The following is a 19,064-nucleotide window of genomic DNA, read 5'->3' as shown; positions in this document are numbered from 1 at the left end:
TTCCATGTAATATTTTATTTTGCTTGATTGTTTGGTTGTTTTAACAAAATAGGATGGGTTTATTTTAGGGAAGAAGAAATGACCATTGAAGCTATCCAACGGTCTATTTAATAATTTACTCATATTATGTAGTTAAATCCTTGCTTGTTCAATGGCTCATTTAATTTAATACAAGATTAAAACATTTATCAACAAAAGCAAATTTCAGTAAACATGCGAATAAATTAGAAAACCGATTACTAACCGTATGGATTAAACCGTGATCAAAACTGTTTAAAATCGTGAAACCAACATCATTTAAAAACCGTAAAACCAAAATCGTTGACTTCAATCGAATAAAATATGAAACGAACCAAATTGAACCAAACTGTTTACACCAAAACCAAACCAATTAACACCCTTACCTGTACTAGATCTTTTTATAGGATACATAGTACGTTATCTGGTTATAGAACTCTCAAATCTTTCCCAATAATCTTACCCGAATAAAAAAATCTTTCCCAATAAATATGTTAGTGGTTAAAAATTACAATATCGAGTGTAAGGCTCTGCTCTTTGATTCCCTCTATAAAACAGGAGAACAGAGCAGACAGCCATAGTCGCAAACCATTTCCACGCTTCTTCCCATAATTGTTTCCCGTGAGACTCTGTAACTGTCCAAAACCTCAATCCTCGCTCGAATTCTAATTTCCGACCGCCATTACCAGTTCTCTGTTTTCCCTTTTTGGTTGTGGAAGAGGATAATATCATCTATTAACAGACAATGGCTGAGAAGAGCAAGATATTGATCATCGGAGGTACTGGCTACATCGGAAAGTTCATCGTGGAAGCGAGTGCCAAATCTGGGCACCCGACCTTCGCTTTGATCAGAGAGAGCACCGCTTCTGATCCTGCCAAAGCCATGCTCGTCGAGACTTCTAAGAACTCTGGGGTCACCTTCCTCTACGTAAGTATAATTTGAATATGAATTATCATTAAATAATATTAGAATAGATCTTTCCCGCTCTTTCCTCGGAAGAAAAGGGTTTATGTTACTATTTTTGGTACAAGATTTCAATATATATATATATATATATATTTTAAGCACTGAAGCTGGGGATTTAGTATTTACACAGAAGATGTTTTAATAATTTTGTTTTTGGTTCTTTGGATTAGGGGGATCTTTACGATCATGAGAGCTTGGTGAAGGCGATCAAGCAGGTTGATGTTGTCATCTCTACCGTAGGTCACGCTCAGTTAGCAGATCAAGTAAAGATCATCGCCGCCATCAAGGAAGCTGGAACTGTGAAGGTAAAGATTTTCTTGTGTGTTTCATTTGCTCTGCCATGGAAAGGGGATCAGAACCGAGGAAGAACACTCCCGAGTCATTTCTCTTTCAGAAAATGGATCTATCTCACATTTTCCACTATCCATGGCCCTTTTTACTGGAGAATCTTGTCTGGTAGCTCACTGTCATTTTCACCACCGAACCCGAAGATTCTTCTGGACAAAAAATGGGCTAATTTTTTTCTAGTCATTCATGATTTGTCTAAAATGAGCTTATTGGAATGCTTCATTAGGTCATCATGATGATTGTGTTTGAGTTTGTGCTTTGAATTATGTTAAGTTTGTCTCGAATTCTTGATCCGCTCTGGCATATTTTGGTGGGGATCCGAATGGAAAGTTATTCTGGGATCTGTGATGAAAGCAGAGGAATGATTCGATAGGATCGACCGCAATCCCCCATGACTTGGAGTATATAATGTACTATTGTCTTGTTGAGAAAGTCATTGTATTTTTTGGGTTTTTTTAAGCTAGGATTTCAGGGCGAGTTTTCTCGCTGCTGCATGGGACCCTCTTCTGCATAATGAAACTTCTTCTTTACTCAAGAACGTAGCACATCACACCGGTTTGTGAACCTTGGGTTAAATCTCTGTGTTGTGCGAATCTATTGGCTGTTTATTTTTGTATTTTTCTTGATGTTTGCTCTAACAAATTATTATCCAGAGGTTCTTCCCTTCGGAATTTGGGAACGATGTGGATCGTGTCCATGCCGTTGAGCCAGCAAAGACAGCTTTTGGGATCAAGGCTCAAATCCGCCGGACTGTTGAAGCTGAAGGAATACCCTACACCTATGTCTCTTCCAACTTCTTCGCCGGCAGGTTCCTCCCGAATCTATCACAGCCCGGAGCCACTGCACCTCCTAGAGACAAGGTCGTCATATTAGGAGATGGAAACCCCAAAGGTATCAACAATTAACTATTTATACATCTTTTCTTAATCTCACAAACATTTAGAAATGGCATTAATCATGTTCTTACATGATGAATCTTAGAACGTTTGGATGTAGTTACCCTTTCTTTTATAATTGAATGAGTTATTTGCATTTTATTCTCATTTGCAGCAATTTTTAACAAGGAGGAAGACATTGCGACCTACACGATTAAAGCTGTGGATGACCCAAGAACCTTGAACAAGATCCTCTACATAAGGTCACCAGGCAACATTTCTTCATTCAATGACCTTGTGTCCCTTTGGGAGAAGAAGATTGGCAAGACCCTTGAAAGGGTTTATGTTCCAGAGGAGCAATTACTCAAAAACATCCAAGGTAAGTGAACAGAAAGAAGTCGATCATCATCTTCTCTGCTTTGAATTGAGAAGTTCATTTACCCATTTTCTGTTTTTTTGTTTTCTTTTTTATTTTGTGTTCATCATCGCAGAGGCCCCTGTTCCAGTGAATGTGATATTGTCGATTGGACATTCGGTATTTGTGAAGGGAGATCATACAAACTTCGAGATAGAGGATTCATTTGGGGTGGAGGCATCTGAGCTTTATCCTGATGTAGAATACACCACCGTCGATGAATATCTGAATCAGTTTGTTTGAGATTCTTCTCCACTCTTTCTCCTGAATAGTGTGTTCTGTTCAGTGTTTGGGCTGTGCACTTTGGTCAGTAATTAACTAATAACTAGTAAATAAATGTGGGTTTGTTATCGTACATTTTAAGTGTTTTGTTTAGTGAGAGAAAAATCTGTGTTCTTTGTTTTGCTTGCATAGAGGTTGAGTAGCCTTTACGAGGCAATGGCAGTTCAGTTGGCTATCTATATAGTTGTAACATTTACTGATTAATCAAACCTTTCAAATTGGAGCTAATAAACACTTAATAGGTATAGTGCCCCCATGGTTTGACTTTAAATTCACAAAAATAGGTTGGTTATCAAGCTATGAGAACTCGTTGGAGCGTTAGTTGTTGGAGACGAGCTGAATCCCCATCGGGTGGGTAGAATTTTACTAGGCATCATTTTTTTTTTAATTACATACTTCTATCAACCAAGGAGTCAGAGTCCAGTAAATCTTCACGTAAGTGAAGTGGGAGTTTCAATTCATATGCTAAAATGTTCATACATCTTTATCTTTTAACCGAATTGTGTATAGCGTTTAAACTAATTTTCTAATTTTTTTTAATATTTGAATATATTTAAAAAAATCCCAAAAAGAAAGAAAAAAAAACTCTATTTTAAATGGAATAGTTTCATTTTTTTCATTTTTTATTGTTTAAAATTTTTATAATTTGTAATTCTTCTAAATTTCAAATAGTACTCAAGATCCTCCATTTTTTTATTATCTGATAAATCACTTAATAAAGTAAAATTTCCGTGATTCTCGAGTCAAATATGTCAAATATGAACCTTTTGATTCATTTTAGCTCTCACCTTAATTTTTTATAGGTGACATAAGTGATGATTTCAGTATGACATCACCTATTCTTACTAAAATATTCTATTCATAATTGCAATTTTTTCCTCTCTCTCTCTCTCTCTCTCTCTCTCTCTCTCTCTCTCTCTCTCTCTCTCTCTCTCTCTCTCTCTCTCGTGTTCATTCAGAGTTAGAAGAGTGGAAAGCAATGTCTTGAGTGTGCCATGCATGCGACAAACACAATATGTGTGTCAATAGAAATGGAGTATTTATTTAAGTCAGACTGAAATTTGATAAGTGGTTAATTTAGACCATCCTTTAATTCTTGATATGTGCCATGTTTTAATTCTTTTTCTCATATATAATATTATTCATACATATCGATACATAGAGTGGTGAAAAGACCATCCTACCCACTAAATGTAATCATGGATTTCTTTGCTGTCCAACTAACTGATCAACTCACTCTCATCAAATGTGACGAATATTCACGGTCGCGAGAGCTTGGTTAAGGTAATTAGGCTGAGTTACAGTTGTGATTTCTATCTAGTGGGAGGATTTGAACAGATCACGCCCATTAGGTCAAGATCATGGAAGCCAAAGAATCTTTAACTGTAAAGATGGGTCTTCCAGTCTAGATAGTAGACCCATTACCAGAAAGGTTCAAACAATGCTAATATTGCGAGTTTGGAGGGAATAGTGTAGGCTGGAACTCAATCGCATAGCGGAAGGAATCGAATTGGGATCTCTCAAATAGAACAAAGGTGAAAGCGTGAAGAATAATCCTAGATATTAGAGATATAAGAGGCGTAAATAAGTAAAAGAAACAAAGGATCGTCGTCTTTTATCAAATGTTTCACGGCAATACTTGCAGACAAAATTTTTAAGTTTCTTCCAGATTATCAAATTCTTTTTAGAGTCGCTTTCAGATTATATCATTGCAGAGAATTCAAAGTGGTAGTGTTCAGTTGTGAATTATGTTCAAACCCAGAAATTTAAACTTGCAGAACAAGTTGGTCTTTTCACCAAATCAAGCTTTTTTTAAGTTATAAATATGACCTCTCTCTGCCTCATGGGGGATACCAAGAACGTTGGAAATTTTCTGTTACTTCTTTTGTAGGAAAGCCTTGATTTTTTGTTTTCCGGGTTGCAAGGAAAGCCTCAACTCAATCAATGGCAATCGCAGGGAAAAGCAAGATTTTGATCATCGGAGGGACTGGTTATATCGGTAAATACATAATTGAGGCAAGCATGAAGGCAGGACATCCAAACTTCGCTCTGATCAGAGCTAGCACAGTCACTGATCCTCAGAAAGGGAAACTAATTGAGAGCTTCAAGAACTCAGGAATCAAAATTTTGCTCGTATGTAAAGTAGCTAATGGATGAATACTGCAAAGATTAATTTTTTTCCTTTGTATTCCTATGAGAACTTCAATGACCAATTTCCTTTTGATCATTGTGCTCGAGCACTAGGGGGTTTGGCCGGAGACTGCCGGTTCAGATCCGTAGCACAGAAAGATATGTGCTAGTCAGAGGGCACAGAAGGCACGCTAGGGGAAGGGATGAGAAGAGGAAGAAGGATTTAAGGATATTTTGTAAGATTTTCTGACAGAAAGGAAATAAAAAGTGAAAAATTCAGGATCGAGATATGCTAAAATCCAGGGAAATAGTGATCTCCTGGTTCTGTATAGCAATCAGAACGAGATTGGTAAGAATCCTTTCTCCGATCCCTTTTTTTTTTTTTTTTTTTTTTTTTTTTAACATAATCTAAGCTTGTACAAGACACCGTGCTTGCACAATTCACATCCTCACACTGGGGATCAACCGGTGATACACGCACAGTATTTACGCCCAGTTCTTTTGGTATGCTAACTCAGACTGTCATTTTTAATTAGGGGAATACTTAGCCAGGAACTGCAAGTCTTCCAGTTCATGTGGGACGCCATGCCAACATGATTCATACCCTCACACAGGGGTTCTGCTCTCAGGGACTAAACGGCCACCTTGCCTCAACGTCCAGAGCATAAAGACCTATTCTTTTGGAATATTACTGGAAGAACAAACAGTATGAATCTAAGGCTACATAGTCTGATTGTCAGATGTACCGATCTAGATCTAGAGCTTTAGACTACTCTCTGGTTATATGTCAGTCCTCTACTCCTGACATAATGCAGAGTTCAAGTATCGTAATCGCTCCCTAAGAAAGATCTTTGATCTTAACCTTCTTTCAGTCATTACGGAATAATTAAAATAGAATTTACAAAAATAAAGAAAAAAAATTCTTCTGTCCAAATCTTACATTATATCCATTAATCCTTCTTGAGAGACTACTCACACATAATTAAATTAAACCATAAACAGAAATAATAATAAAAAGAAGAGCTTAACTGGATCTAGCAGCCAGAATCGAGAGGCTCGACTGTAGGCTTCAGTCTGATGCTAGAAGAAGAAGCTCCGATGTATTAAAAAGGAAAGAAAGAAACTTACAGGAATGATGAACTTCTTTTATTGATATAGAGATCTTGTACAAAAACTATTACAGAGCAAAAACTTATAAGAGAATTCCGGATCAGAGAGAGAGTCCCCTTCTTCTGAAGAGTTCCTCCTCTTTTATAAACAAAATTTACAAAGTATATTACAGAGTTTTTTGAAATCCGGAGAGGTCCGGATAAGTCTTCTGTGTTCTTTTATAATTGATCTTCTTTTTCAAAGTTGAGGGCCCACCTTTTTGGACATATCCACAAGTGTCGGCCAAACACTTTGTTTTTTCAAAAAGGGTCTTTTACTATCGAAGAGATTCTTCTTACTTGTTATAGCTTGATACTGGTTCTTCTTTGATGGAGCAGGGCTTCATCTGTCTTTTGCTAAGTCTTCAGTAGATGCACTGGAGGCTTCTGGATAGAAATGTTTTTCAAATATATTTTCAATTTTTGATTTTATATTTTCTGAACTTGCTTTTGTCATAAGAATCTTCTCATATTCTTCTTTCTTCTTGATTGATTCTTCCATCTTCTGAATTCTGTCAAGGAGGTTTTCATATGCTGGTGGTGTTGGGACGTTTATTGTATCCAATCTTGTTTGCTGAAGGAGACGTAGAGCTTCTTTTAACTCATCAACTTCTTGTATCTTTGCTGCTAACTGATGATGATATCTTTGTTCAGATTCTTTAATAGTCTGGAGTTCTACTTTAAGCTGAGCCTCATTCTTTTGTATCTCAGTAATTCTTGAGCTTGTTGTATCACATTGGTCGCATTTGATTAATGCGTCTTTAAAACTTGTTGTATCCCTGACCTTAGACACTGGAAGTCTAAGAGCTGGTGTTATAAAAAAATTAGGTCCTAGATTACGCCGAGCATAATCCAGTGCTTCTTCTAATTTATGAAATCCCTTGAACCATGGGTGTTTGGGATAATTTTTCAATTGTTGTAAAACTTCTGTCCATCTATCATATACTCCAGGATTATGTCCTTCAATAAGAACATAATACGGATAATTTTCTTTTCTTGCTTCTTTTATCTTAGCAAATTGATAACTACAGCAATTTATGCTGGTCATAAAATGCTCTCTTCTTTGCTTATTATATGGATCTTTTAAGATCTTGTTATATGATACCCACAGATTATCAAGGATAATCTGTTCTTCAGTACCTACTGTATACATGCTTCTGAACCCAAAGGGCTCATCTATTGGTTTTAGATAACTTCTTCCATACTGAATCCCATTATCTGGGGCTTCTTTCATTCTTCCTCTTATTCCAATATTACCAAAAACTTGTTGTAGCATTTTTGCTGTTTTTCTTGCTGTTTTAGATAACTTCTTCCATACTGAATCCCATTATCTGGGGCTTCTTTCATTCTTCCTCTTATTCCAATATTACCAAAAACTTGTTGTAGCATTTCTGCTGTTTTTCAAAAAACTCTGTAATATACTTTGTAAATTTTGTTTATAAAAGAGGAGGAACTCTTCAGAAGAAGGGGACTCTCTCTCTGATCCGGAATTCTCTTATAAGTTTTTGCTCTGTAATAGTTTTTGTACAAGATCTCTATATCAATAAAAGAAGTTCATCATTCCTGTAAGTTTCTTTCTTTCCTTTTTAATACATCGGAGCTTCTTCTTCTAGCATCAGACTGAAGCCTACAGTCGAGCCTCTCGATTCTGGCTGCTAGATCCAGTTAAGCTCTTCTTTTTATTATTATTTCTGTTTATGGTTTAATTTAATTATTTCTGTGCTACGGATCTGAACCGGCAGTCTCCGGCCAAACCCCCTAGTGGTATCAGAGCTTGTTTATTTTATTAGAAGAAATTAAAAGTATTATCTAATGTTCTCAGTTTATTTAAATTACTTCAGTTTCATAGAATATTTAACCTGTGAATATAATAGAATTTTTTATGATTATTACAGAACTGAATACCTGAATATAAATTCCTTATCAGGATTAGTAGAAATATATTATAAAGATTTTTGCGAATCCATATTAGAATCCTCAGAGGAATTAAAAGATTTACCAGAAGAAGTTAAAAGAATTATTTTAAGAAAAAGTTATTTAAATCCAGAAGAATTATTTAATAAGTATAATAATCATATTTTAGGATATATCAGATGGAAAAATACTCATAATAAAATACATATGTTAGCAACAGGACGTGATCCTAATAGTTCTCGGATAGAACAACAAACTGAAGCTTTAACACAGTTAGAAAGATTAGTTTTAACAGATTATAGATATGCAAAAAGTTTTCTTAAAGAATATTATTATTTTGCAAGCATAAGTGGAAATTATTTTACACAATCTATAAAAGATAAATTATTTCAAAAGTTACCAGGACAACTAGGAGAAGAAATAAGGCAAAAATGGCATCCTATAAATGATATTCCAGAAAATGATAATATAGGTATTAGAATACAACATATTATAAAATGCACCTGCAGTATTTCAAAGAAGAATGGATGATATATTTTTACCTTATAGAGAATTCTGTATAGTTTACATAGACGATATATTAGTTTTTTCTAAAACAGAACTTGAACATATAGCACATCTTCATAAGATATTTTCAGAATTTTATAAACATGGATTAGTAGTCTCAAAGAAAAAGATGGAAATAGGTAAGGAAGAGATCAAGTTCTTAGGACTTGAAATAGGATTAGGACAAATAAAATTACAACCCCATATAGCTACAAAAATTTTAGAATTCCCTTCAGAATTAAAAACTACAAAAGATATAAAAAGCTTTATAGGCTTAGTAAACCAAGCACGGGATTTTATCCCAAACTTAGGAAAGATTATAGGACCTTTATATTCTAAAACAAACCCTAAAGGTGAAAAGAAATTTATTTCACAAGATAAAATCCTAGTAGAAAAAATAAAGAATATTGTACAAATCCGTAGCACATTCCTGTAAGTTTCTTTCTTTCCTTTTTAATACATCGGAGCTTCTTCTTCTAGCATCAGACTGAAGCCTACAGTCGAGCCTCTCGATTCTGGCTGCTAGATCCAGTTAAGCTCTTCTTTTTATTATTATTTCTGTTTATGGTTTAATTTAATTATGTGTGAGTAGTCTCTCAAGAAGGATTAATGGATATAATGTAAGATTTGGACAGAAGAATTTTTTTCTTTATTTTTGTAAATTCTATTTTAATTATTCCGTAATGACTGAAAGAAGGTTAAGATCAAAGATCTTTCTTAGGGAGCGATTACGATACTTGAACTCTGCATTATGTCAGGAGTAGAGGACTGGCATATAACCAGAGAGTAGTCTAAAGCTCTAGATCTAGATCGGTACATCTGACAATCAGACTATGTAGCCTTAGATTCATACTGTTTGTTCTTCCAGTAATATTCCAAAAGAATAGGTCTTTATGCTCTGGACGTTGAGGCAAGGTGGCCGTTTAGTCCCTGAGAGCAGAACCCCTGTGTGAGGGTATGAATCATGTTGGCATGGCGTCCCACATGAACTGGAAGACTTGTAGTTCCTGGCTAAGTATTCTCTTAATTAAAAATGACAGTCTGAGTTAGCATACCAAAAGAACTGGGCTTAAATACTGTGCGTGTATCACCGGTTGACCCCCAGTGTGAGGATGTGAGTTGTATGAGCATGGCGTCTTATACAAGCTTAGATTATGTTAAAAAAAAAAACAAAACCGGATCGGAGAAAGGTTTTTACCAATCTCGTTCTGATTGCTATACAGAACCAGGAGATCACTATTTCCCTGGATTTTAGCATATCTCGATCCTGAAATTTTCTTTCTTTTTTTTTCCATTTCTGTCAAAGATCTTATTCTTAAAATATCCTTAAATCCTTCTTGTGTGCCTTCTTCTTCCATCCCTTCTCCTGGTGTGCCTTCTGTGCCCTCTGTCTAAGCACATATCCTTCTGTGCTTCCAAAACTGAACCGGCAGTCCCTCCGGCCAAAACCCCCCCTTTGGTATCAGAGCCTCGTTTATTTTATAAAAAGAAGTATTTAAGATTATTTCATGTTTACAGTTTATCTAAATTATTTTAGTTTTATAGAATATCTTGTTAGTGAGTATAATAGAATTCATAATAATTATTTCAGAATTGAATATCTTGATATAAGCTCTTTATCAGGGATAATAGTAGAATATTATAAAGATTTTTGTGAATCTATATTAGAATCTTCAGAAGAATTAAAGAACTTACCAGAAGAAGTTAAAAGAATTATTTTACAAAAAAGTTATTTAAATCCAGAAGAATTACTTAGAAATTATAATTATCAAATCATTAGATATAATCAATGGAAAAATTCTCATAGAAGATATTATCCAATATTAGCTTTACCAAGAAGTTTTATTGAATGGACAGAATAGATTATTTACAATCAGAAATTTTCAAGATAAGAACAGAAGTAAACAAAATACAACAAAATTTAGATTATATCAATAGAAGTATTACTCTATTATTAAAACAAACCCAACAAGATACTGAATCTGATAAAATGGTTATCTTAGAATTATTAAGATTATCTACAAAGATAGAACAAAAATTTTTAGAAATAACTAATCAATTTGATACAAGAATAACAAATATAGAAGACTTATTAAAATTTTATAATACATAAAATTTCAGAAATTTTACTTACTGAACAAATAAGAATAAAATATTTAAAATTTTTAATGACAAATTTAGAACCAGAATTAACAGAGTTAAAAATTTTGTTAGAAGATTATTCATTAGGATTATCTATAGAAAATCAAGGTTTAACTAAATATAAACCACCTGCAACTCATGATCAGATTTTAATAACACAGAATAATTTGATTATAATTGGATTAATTAGGATATTAAAAGAATTAGATTCAATAAAAACAAAAATTAATTTTACTAGAGAACTTGATAATATAGGACAAAAATTAAGTAATTTAAAAATATCTACATCTGATGATAACATAAAAATAATAAAAAAGACTTGTAATGGAAGTTTTATACCAGCAGAAAAGATTATAGAAGAAGGAACTTCAACAAAACCATATATATTAAAATGAATAGATTTAGACCATTTTCCGGAAGAAGTAGAACAATTCAAGAACAAGATAATAGACCTCAAAATACAACCGATGATAGTATGATTAGAAGAATCCTAAGAGGAAGTGGAAGCAATAGTAATAGTGAAGATATCAGATTAGAAGAAATAGTTGATATTGAATCGGATATTACTAGATTTAGTACACAACAAGCCCGTATAATAAACCCAAGACAATTATATGCACATAATAGTTTTTTAAGAGATACTAGTCTATTTTCAGGATATCAGGAAGTTACTCTATCTGTATCAAATGATGAAGTCGAAACTATTGATGTAATTAGTCAAGAATCAATTAGAAAACTTTTATTAGCAAATAAAAGATATTTTCATCTAGGACTATTTATAATAGGAATAAAAGGATTTGCCAGGAAAAAGGTAGGAACGAAAGTTCTGATTTGTTTAATAGATGAAAGATGGGATCTTAAAACCCAGTTAAGACAAGCCTTATTAGCCATGACAGAAGTAGACTTATCAAATAATAAAGCATTATATTATATAGCACCAGATTTTCAACTAAAAATAAAAGAATTACCAAAATATATAAAAATAAAAGTTATGACAAAAGGATATGATTCGTTTAAAGGAGATAATTTAATGATGTGTATAGGATTGATAGGAAAAATAACTAATAATTCTACAACAAATTACAAAGTCTCGATTGAAGAAGTTATTGAAGGAATAGGATCTAAATATAGTAAATTATTAAAACCTCCAGAAATTGACCCAATGATATTAGCAGGACAAGAATGGAATTTAAGTAGAATAACAGAAGATAAAGATTCCAACACAGTTTATGTACCAAGAGACAGTCTGATATATCAAGATAGTAACAATAACTATAGATTAAGATTTTTAGATTATGAAACAAGACCAGGAGTTGAAAATAGTACAGCAGATACTATAGATAATGAAGAACGAAACAGATTAATAAGAGAATTAGAAAATCAAAACAACAGTGACAATGGAAGATAGGATAATAACACAGGAGGAAATAAAAATATTGAAACAATATGATAAATATGGTTTAATAGGAACATTATTATATAAGAGAAAATTAGGTGTTGAACTCTTTAAAGAAGATAAAGTAAGATTAGAAAATCTAGCAATAAAATCAGGAATATTAACAGAAAAAGAAGAATTAATTGATAGAGGAGATAGATTTATTATTAAAAAACTAATTGAAGAAGGAAACACTACTGATGAAATCAGTGAGACAAGTGAAATCAGTGAGACAAGTGAGATAAACCCTAGATTATTGATTAATGAAGAAATTAATGAAGATACAAATGAAAGTTTAAAATCTGATATAGAAGAATTACAAAATATTGAAGCAATGAATGATGTTACCTATGATCAAACAAGACCATATGGACCTAATAACCCAAATATGGCTTGGGGAAATAGACCAAGATGGAAATTAGAACCAACAGAATTAGAACAACCGAAGGATGATTTTAAATACTATAAACCTAGAGGGAAAAAATTACCAATAGAAGAACCAGTAGTATTTGCAGATAGAAAAGAATCAGGAAAAATATTAAACATAGGATATCATGACCCCCAAAAATTAGACTCAGTACTCGATATATGGAAAAGCAAAGTTTTAAATGACTGTTTACAATTTAAAGAACCGCAAGAAACTGATGAATTATACCAATATTTGGAAACATTTCTTGGAGAAACAATGAAAGCAAATTGGGAAAGATACAAAGTAGAATATCCAGAAGAACTTAGAGCTTTAAAAACTTTTGGACCAAACCCATATAATTTTGTTAATAAAATACATATGTTAGCAACAGGACGTGATCCTAATAGTTCTCGGATAGAACAACAAACTGAAGCTTTAGCACAGTTAGAAAGATTAGTTTTAACAGATTATAGATATGCAAAAAGTTTTCTTAAAGAATATTATTATTTTGCAAGCATAAGTGGAAATTATTTTACACAATCTATAAAAGATAAATTATTTCAAAAGTTACCAGGACAACTAGGAGAAGAAATAAGGCAAAAATGGCATCCTATAAATGATATTCCAGAAAATGATAATATAGGTATTAGAATACAACATATTATAAAATGTTTAAAAGAAAAATGTATAACTATACAAATTCAACAACAATTTCAAAAAGAACAATATAATTTTTGTAAAGATATATATGTACCCCAAATATATGGAAGAGAAGGAAAAGATATCTATAGAAGAAAACAAAATATAAGACCTAAACTACAGAGACCCCAATATAGGCCTAGATACCAGAAAAGAAGTAATTATAACCATCAAAGACCCCAGAAGAGATATTATCTTAGAAGATCTGATGCAAGAAGACCATTCTTAAATAAAGATCATCATGCCAGGATGTATGATCCAGATAGAATCTATAAAAGAAAATTAAGATGTTTTATATGTGATAGAGATGATCATTTAGCATCAAAGTGTCCAAGAAGAATAAATGAGGATACAAAGAGATCTTTAGTAGTACAAGATTCAAAATGCTGTTTGATAGATGTTGAAGATGATTTAAGTAATACAGAATCAATATACAGCATTGTATCTATAGAGATATATAATCCAAACATTGAAGAAAGAGATAGTGAAGAAGAAATACCAAGTGTTATGCAACAATATTTAGAAGAAAACATATGTGTATTAACAGATACATGCATAGAGGATAATCATTGATGGAAAAATGGATCAGGATCACATGATGTAGCATGTAAGAAATGTAGAGGATATCCATGGATAACATTACGATATAAATGTGAAAAATGTTTTGAGGAAAGATGTAAGAATTGCTTAGATAAATCAGAAATTATTCCAAAAATTGATGAAAAAATAATAAAATTACAGGACAAGATAGTTACTAAGAAAGTAGAAATCCTAGAGGATGAAATCACTATATTAAAAGCCCAATTACAGAATAAAGAAGACTTTAGTCTAAGTATATATGAAGAACCAAGAATTGAGTGGATGGAAATCATTGAGAATGGAGGAATAAAACCAGCCAAGTCTACAAAAGGATCTTTAGGATATGATATTTTTTCACCCATAGAAATAGTATTATTACCCAATGATATTACCATAATAGATATTCAAGTTAGATATTCTATCTTAGAAAAATACGGAATAAAACTAGAAACAAAATCCAGTATGGCCGCAAAAGGATTAATGGTCATAGGAGGAATCTTAGATTCTGACTATGAAGAAAATATTTATGTAATAATAAGAAATTTTACTCAAATAGCACAGACTATAAAACCAGGACAAAAAATAGCTCAGGCTATAATATTACCTAACTATGAACAAGGACCTAATATAAAAAGACTGGGAGGATTTGGATCAACAGATAGACCTAGTACTAGTAACCAGGTTATAGAAAACTATACATTAGCCACTATTGAAAAACCAAAATTTATTCAAAAAGAAACGGCCATATTTTGCCAAGTAAAGAATAGTTTAAATAACTTACAGACACTTTGTAGAATAAAAATAAATAAGAAAATAGTATATCTAAAAGCCATAATTGATACAGGATGTACTAGTTCTATAATAAACCCCAGATTCTTTGATAAAAATGATTTTGAAGAAATAGAGAAACCAACAATAGCAACATCAGTTGATGGAATAGAAACTGAATACAAATACAAATTAAAACCAGCTTCAATAAGTTTTAAAGATGTATGTGATAAATATTCAATAGACTATCCACTTAATAACGTTTACTTAAGGAGATGTCCTTGGGATATGTTATTAGGATTAGGATTTATATTAGCACAATCAGGAGGATTATATGTTAATAAACATAGTATTATAATATTCAAAAATATAACACAAACACCAACCTATCCACCTTATCCAAAAATTAAGCAAAATGATAAAAAGATATTTGAAGAATGTCCCTGTAATATACCAGGACAATGTAAGATAAACAAAGAAGAAATAAGTAATGCTGAAATAACCCTAGAAGAAAACACTATAAAAGATTATGAAGAATTAATTCCCGAACAAGATATAATAGATTTTGAAGATGGAATAAATCCATCATTAATTCTAGTTATTTTAGAAAATTCTAATAGTATAAAGAAAACCATAGAAAAATTAGAACAGATAGAAATAATCCAAGATAAAAACCCTTTAAGATATTGGGAAAAAGATAAACCAATCATGAAGATAGAAATTATAAATCAAAATTTAAAAATAAATTCAGGAGTACCAAAATACCACCCAGTAGATTCAGAACAATTCAAACTCCATATTTCAGAATTATTAGAACTCAATTTAATAAGAAAATCCAATAGTCCTCATAGATCAGCAGCTATGATTGTCATGAAAGAAAGTGAGAAAAGAAGAGGAAAAAGCCGAATGGTAATAAATTATAAACGATTAAATGATAACACAATAGATGATGCATACAATTTACCACAAAAGAATTTTCTTATCCAATTTATACAAAAAGCTAAAATATTCTCAAAATTTGATTTAAAATCAGGATTTATGAGAACTTCAATGACCAATTTCCTTTTGATCAATGATGCTGGGAGATATTGACGACCATGAAAGCTTGGTAAAGGCAATCAAACAAGTCGATGTTGTGATATCTACTGTTGGAATAGAGCAGATTGCCGACCAGGTGAAGATTATTGCAGCCATTAAAGAAGCTGGAACCGTCAAGGTATGTCCTTCAGAGCTCTCTCTCTCCTCCCTCATGTCTGGGTCTTGTGAAAGGGTCTAAGACAAAAGGATGACTTTGCAGAGATTCCTCCCTTCAGAGTTTGGAAATGACTCAGACTGTTGTGATGAAGCAGTGGATCCAGCAGCTACCTGCTTCAGGGTGAAGTCTCAGATCCGTCGAGCTGTCGAGGCAGAAGGGATCTCATACACTTATGTCTGCTCCTACAGATTTGCTGGGTACTTCCTGAATAACTTGGGACAGATGCATGCCACAGCTCCTCCAAGAGACAGAGTCATTATCTTAGGAGATGGAATTCCCAAAGGTAACCCATCACCACCTGCTCAAAAATATTCATGTTCTTCCATCAGGTTTTTTTTTTTGGTAGAATTCCATCGGTTCTCTTCACAATCTTTTAAGTTTATCTCGAATTCTTGATTTGATCTGACATATTTTGGTGGAGATTGGAATGAAATTTTTTCTAAGATCTATGATGGTTGTAGAGGGGTTGGGCCACCGCCACTCTACGCCCCCATGGTATGGTATAGGTTGATCCGGTCGACCACGATCCGATGGATCGACCTGACTTGGAGGAGTATATAGTGGTGTATCATCTTGTTGAGCAAGTATGGAAATTTGGGAGTTTTTCGTGTTAAGGTTTATGGGCGAGTTTTCTTGTCGTGGTTTGGATGCTCTTGAGAGAGAGATCTCCATTGTAATTTTTCTTCAATGGGTGTGTGAATCTGGTTAAATCTGTGTCTTGTGTGAATCTGTTAATTTGTCTGTGTTTTTCTTCGTATTTGTCGGTGTTTGTTCAACACAATCTTATATGCCCTTGCAGTTATTGTTGTGAAGGAGGAAGATATTGCCAGTTATACCATTAAAGCTGTGGATGACCCCAGAACCTTGAACAAGATCATCTACATTAAACCCCCAGCTAACATTTGCTCCTTTAATGACATTATCTACCTGTGGGAGAAGAAGATTGGCAATTCCCTTGAAAAGATTTACATTCCAGAGAAGCAGGTTCTTAAGAAAATCCAAGGTCAGTTTCAAAACCAATACATTTCAGATTAAGTACTCTCGTGTGCAAGAGACGTATTCTTGCTTCATTGAAAAGATTATTCTCTTCTGATTTTTACTGTTCATCTCTTGCCATTGCAGAGTCTCAGTTTCCGACCAATACCTCTTTGTCAATTGGGCATTCAGTTTTCATCAAGGGAGACAACACAAAGTATGAAATTGATCCTTCTATTGGAGTGGAGGCTTCTGAGCTTTACCCAGAAGTGAAATACACAACCGTGGATGAATACCTTAATCAGTTCATTTGAATGTTAAAGAAAAATTTTGCTTGCATTTTACTCTTCCCACAGTAGCGATATATTTTAGAATAAACAGAAATATGGATTGGTTCAGCTGATTCCCTCAAATTTTTCCTGTAAAAATATAAGGAAAGAAAACGTTTTTTTTTTTAATAGTTAGGGAGGAGAAGTTAATAACAGCCATGAGACTCGATCCCGCGACCTCTTAGTGAGCATGAGAAAAGAAAATGTTATTGTAGAATAAGATTCACTTGTTTGTTTCAATAAAAATTATAGTGAGTAAAACAATCTAAATCAGCCCCTACCAATTCTGATTCAGATTGGATTAAAATCGACAGTAATTGGTCTTATACCCTTAGAATCCCTGAGGGCTCAGATCTGAAAACCCAAACAATTTGGTCCTAAAACCCTTGAATTAACTACTTACCCTTGAATCAACTACTTCAAGATGTCCATAATTGGGATCGATCATGATCAATTCCGATTCCAATCAACGGATTCTAATTTTTTAAACAATAATCTCCTTCTTCTCTCTCTCTTTCTCTCTCCTTTATAAAAAGAATGGGATATTGCAAGTTTCCAACCACCTGATCATACTGGCCCAATAGGTCCACTTACTCATACTACAACTACTATTATTATTACAAATTACTATATAAATGGATGGGGTATGGGGCGGTTTGAAAACCTGCCCTTGGATTTAATTAAGCTGGCACTGTTCCAAAGCGCATGCCCTCTCGTGTGGGTCTTCGTCTGACCCTTCAGTGGCTCTTGCACTCGTGTAGTGCCCTTGTAACTTGCACCAAAAACCAAAAACCATTTGAACATTTTTTTTTCCAAGATTTTTAGGGTTTGAAACTCAAACAAGCAAAGACTTCTCACTAAGTATTTAGGGTTTGGACCGCTTGGAAAACCTCTCCCAAAGAGCAAGTTTAGAAAATATTAATTTTCTTATTACATTGATTAATATCTTGGATGCAAATCTCATTCAAAACATGTCTTCGTTTCTCCTCCTAAAAATTTTAATGCTTCTACATGGTACATATAGTACATTATAGAGTGTATTCGTTAACAAATTAAAATAAAACCTTGAAAATATTATTTCATAGATACATGTAGATATGAAAAAACTTTGAGCAACGCAATTTGAATATTTGTTTTTGGTAAGCACTTTGAATCTTTGACAAGCTTTTCAAAGTGATCCATCCTTATTGTACTATGTGGATTAATGACTACATAGATTTACAATTGGATAAATAATTCTTGTCTAGATTAGCTGTGGGTCAAATCTTAGAATCTTAATCAATAATGAATTCTTACCCTTTTGCACGTAATACCAAATAAATAAGAATATACAACTTTATCGTAATGGTTAATCACTAGAATTGATACACCTACTGTAGGATACCTTCATACATGAATCAAATCATGAACACTTGATGGGGATAAGTCGTGCCGCGGTCACACCAATTGAGGTTGTAGTTGGTGAAACACAGATTCTTGTGATATGAAAAACCCCTGAAGCCATTCAATATTTATTGCAGTCATATTTTGGGTTGCGTCAGAACACAATTATGTTTTGTTCAATCAACAACAAGGATAGAAATCAAACTACCAAGACAATAAAGGAAGAGGCAAAAAACACACACATAGAGAGAGAGAGAGAGAGAGAGAGAGAGAGAGAACAAATAAGTAAGAGAATATAACATTTAGAATAATCTCCAAAGTATCTAGGGCATTGAGAGAGAGAGAGAGAGAGAGAACAAATTTGTTCCCCATCAAAGGGCGATTGATGGTCAATTGAATTCTTTCCATTCAATATCATATTCCTAGTCACATTTGTTCTATTCAACC

General features: G+C 33.3%; 2 protein-coding genes across 2 annotated transcripts; both read left to right on the top strand.

Annotated features, from left to right (window-relative positions):
* Positions 1 to 521: 521 nt before the first annotated feature.
* Positions 522 to 2,978, top strand: LOC122068751 (phenylcoumaran benzylic ether reductase POP1-like). The gene is made up of 5 exons (XM_042632637.1): positions 522 to 946; positions 1,156 to 1,290; positions 1,987 to 2,224; positions 2,384 to 2,587; positions 2,700 to 2,978. The coding sequence occupies exons 1-5, from the start codon at positions 764 to 766 to the stop codon at positions 2,864 to 2,866; spliced, it is 927 nt and encodes a 308-aa protein (XP_042488571.1). The 5' UTR covers positions 522 to 763; the 3' UTR covers positions 2,867 to 2,978.
* A 1,591-nt stretch (positions 2,979 to 4,569) lies between these two features.
* Positions 4,570 to 17,311, top strand: LOC122072173 (isoflavone reductase-like protein). The gene is made up of 5 exons (XM_042636743.1): positions 4,570 to 5,027; positions 15,746 to 15,891; positions 15,973 to 16,213; positions 16,730 to 16,933; positions 17,053 to 17,311. Exons 1-5 carry the CDS (start codon positions 4,850 to 4,852, stop codon positions 17,217 to 17,219), a joined length of 936 nt encoding a protein of 311 aa, XP_042492677.1. The 5' UTR covers positions 4,570 to 4,849; the 3' UTR covers positions 17,220 to 17,311.
* The last annotated feature ends 1,753 nt before the right edge of the window (positions 17,312 to 19,064 follow it).

The sequence above is a fragment of the Macadamia integrifolia genome, chromosome 2, assembly GCF_013358625.1.
Source record: "Macadamia integrifolia cultivar HAES 741 chromosome 2, SCU_Mint_v3, whole genome shotgun sequence".
Lineage (NCBI taxonomy): Eukaryota > Viridiplantae > Streptophyta > Magnoliopsida > Proteales > Proteaceae > Macadamia > Macadamia integrifolia.
The sequence above is the reverse complement of the archived record's forward strand: the minus strand, read 5'-3'. Positions and strand labels throughout refer to the sequence as shown.

Coding starts and splice junctions, on each gene's coding strand:
- LOC122068751 (XM_042632637.1), top strand. CDS start 764: ATGGCTGAGAAGAGCAAGATATTGATCATCGGAGGTACTGGCTACATC. Junction 947..1,155: donor CTGGGGTCACCTTCCTCTAC/GTAAGTATAATT, acceptor TCTTTGGATTAG/GGGGATCTTTACGATCATGA. Junction 1,291..1,986: donor AGGAAGCTGGAACTGTGAAG/GTAAAGATTTTC, acceptor ATTATTATCCAG/AGGTTCTTCCCTTCGGAATT.
- LOC122072173 (XM_042636743.1), top strand. CDS start 4,850: ATGGCAATCGCAGGGAAAAGCAAGATTTTGATCATCGGAGGGACTGGT. Junction 5,028..15,745: donor CTTCAAGAACTCAGGAATCA/AAATTTTGCTCG, acceptor TTTCCTTTTGAT/CAATGATGCTGGGAGATATT. Junction 16,934..17,052: donor GGTTCTTAAGAAAATCCAAG/GTCAGTTTCAAA, acceptor TTGCCATTGCAG/AGTCTCAGTTTCCGACCAAT.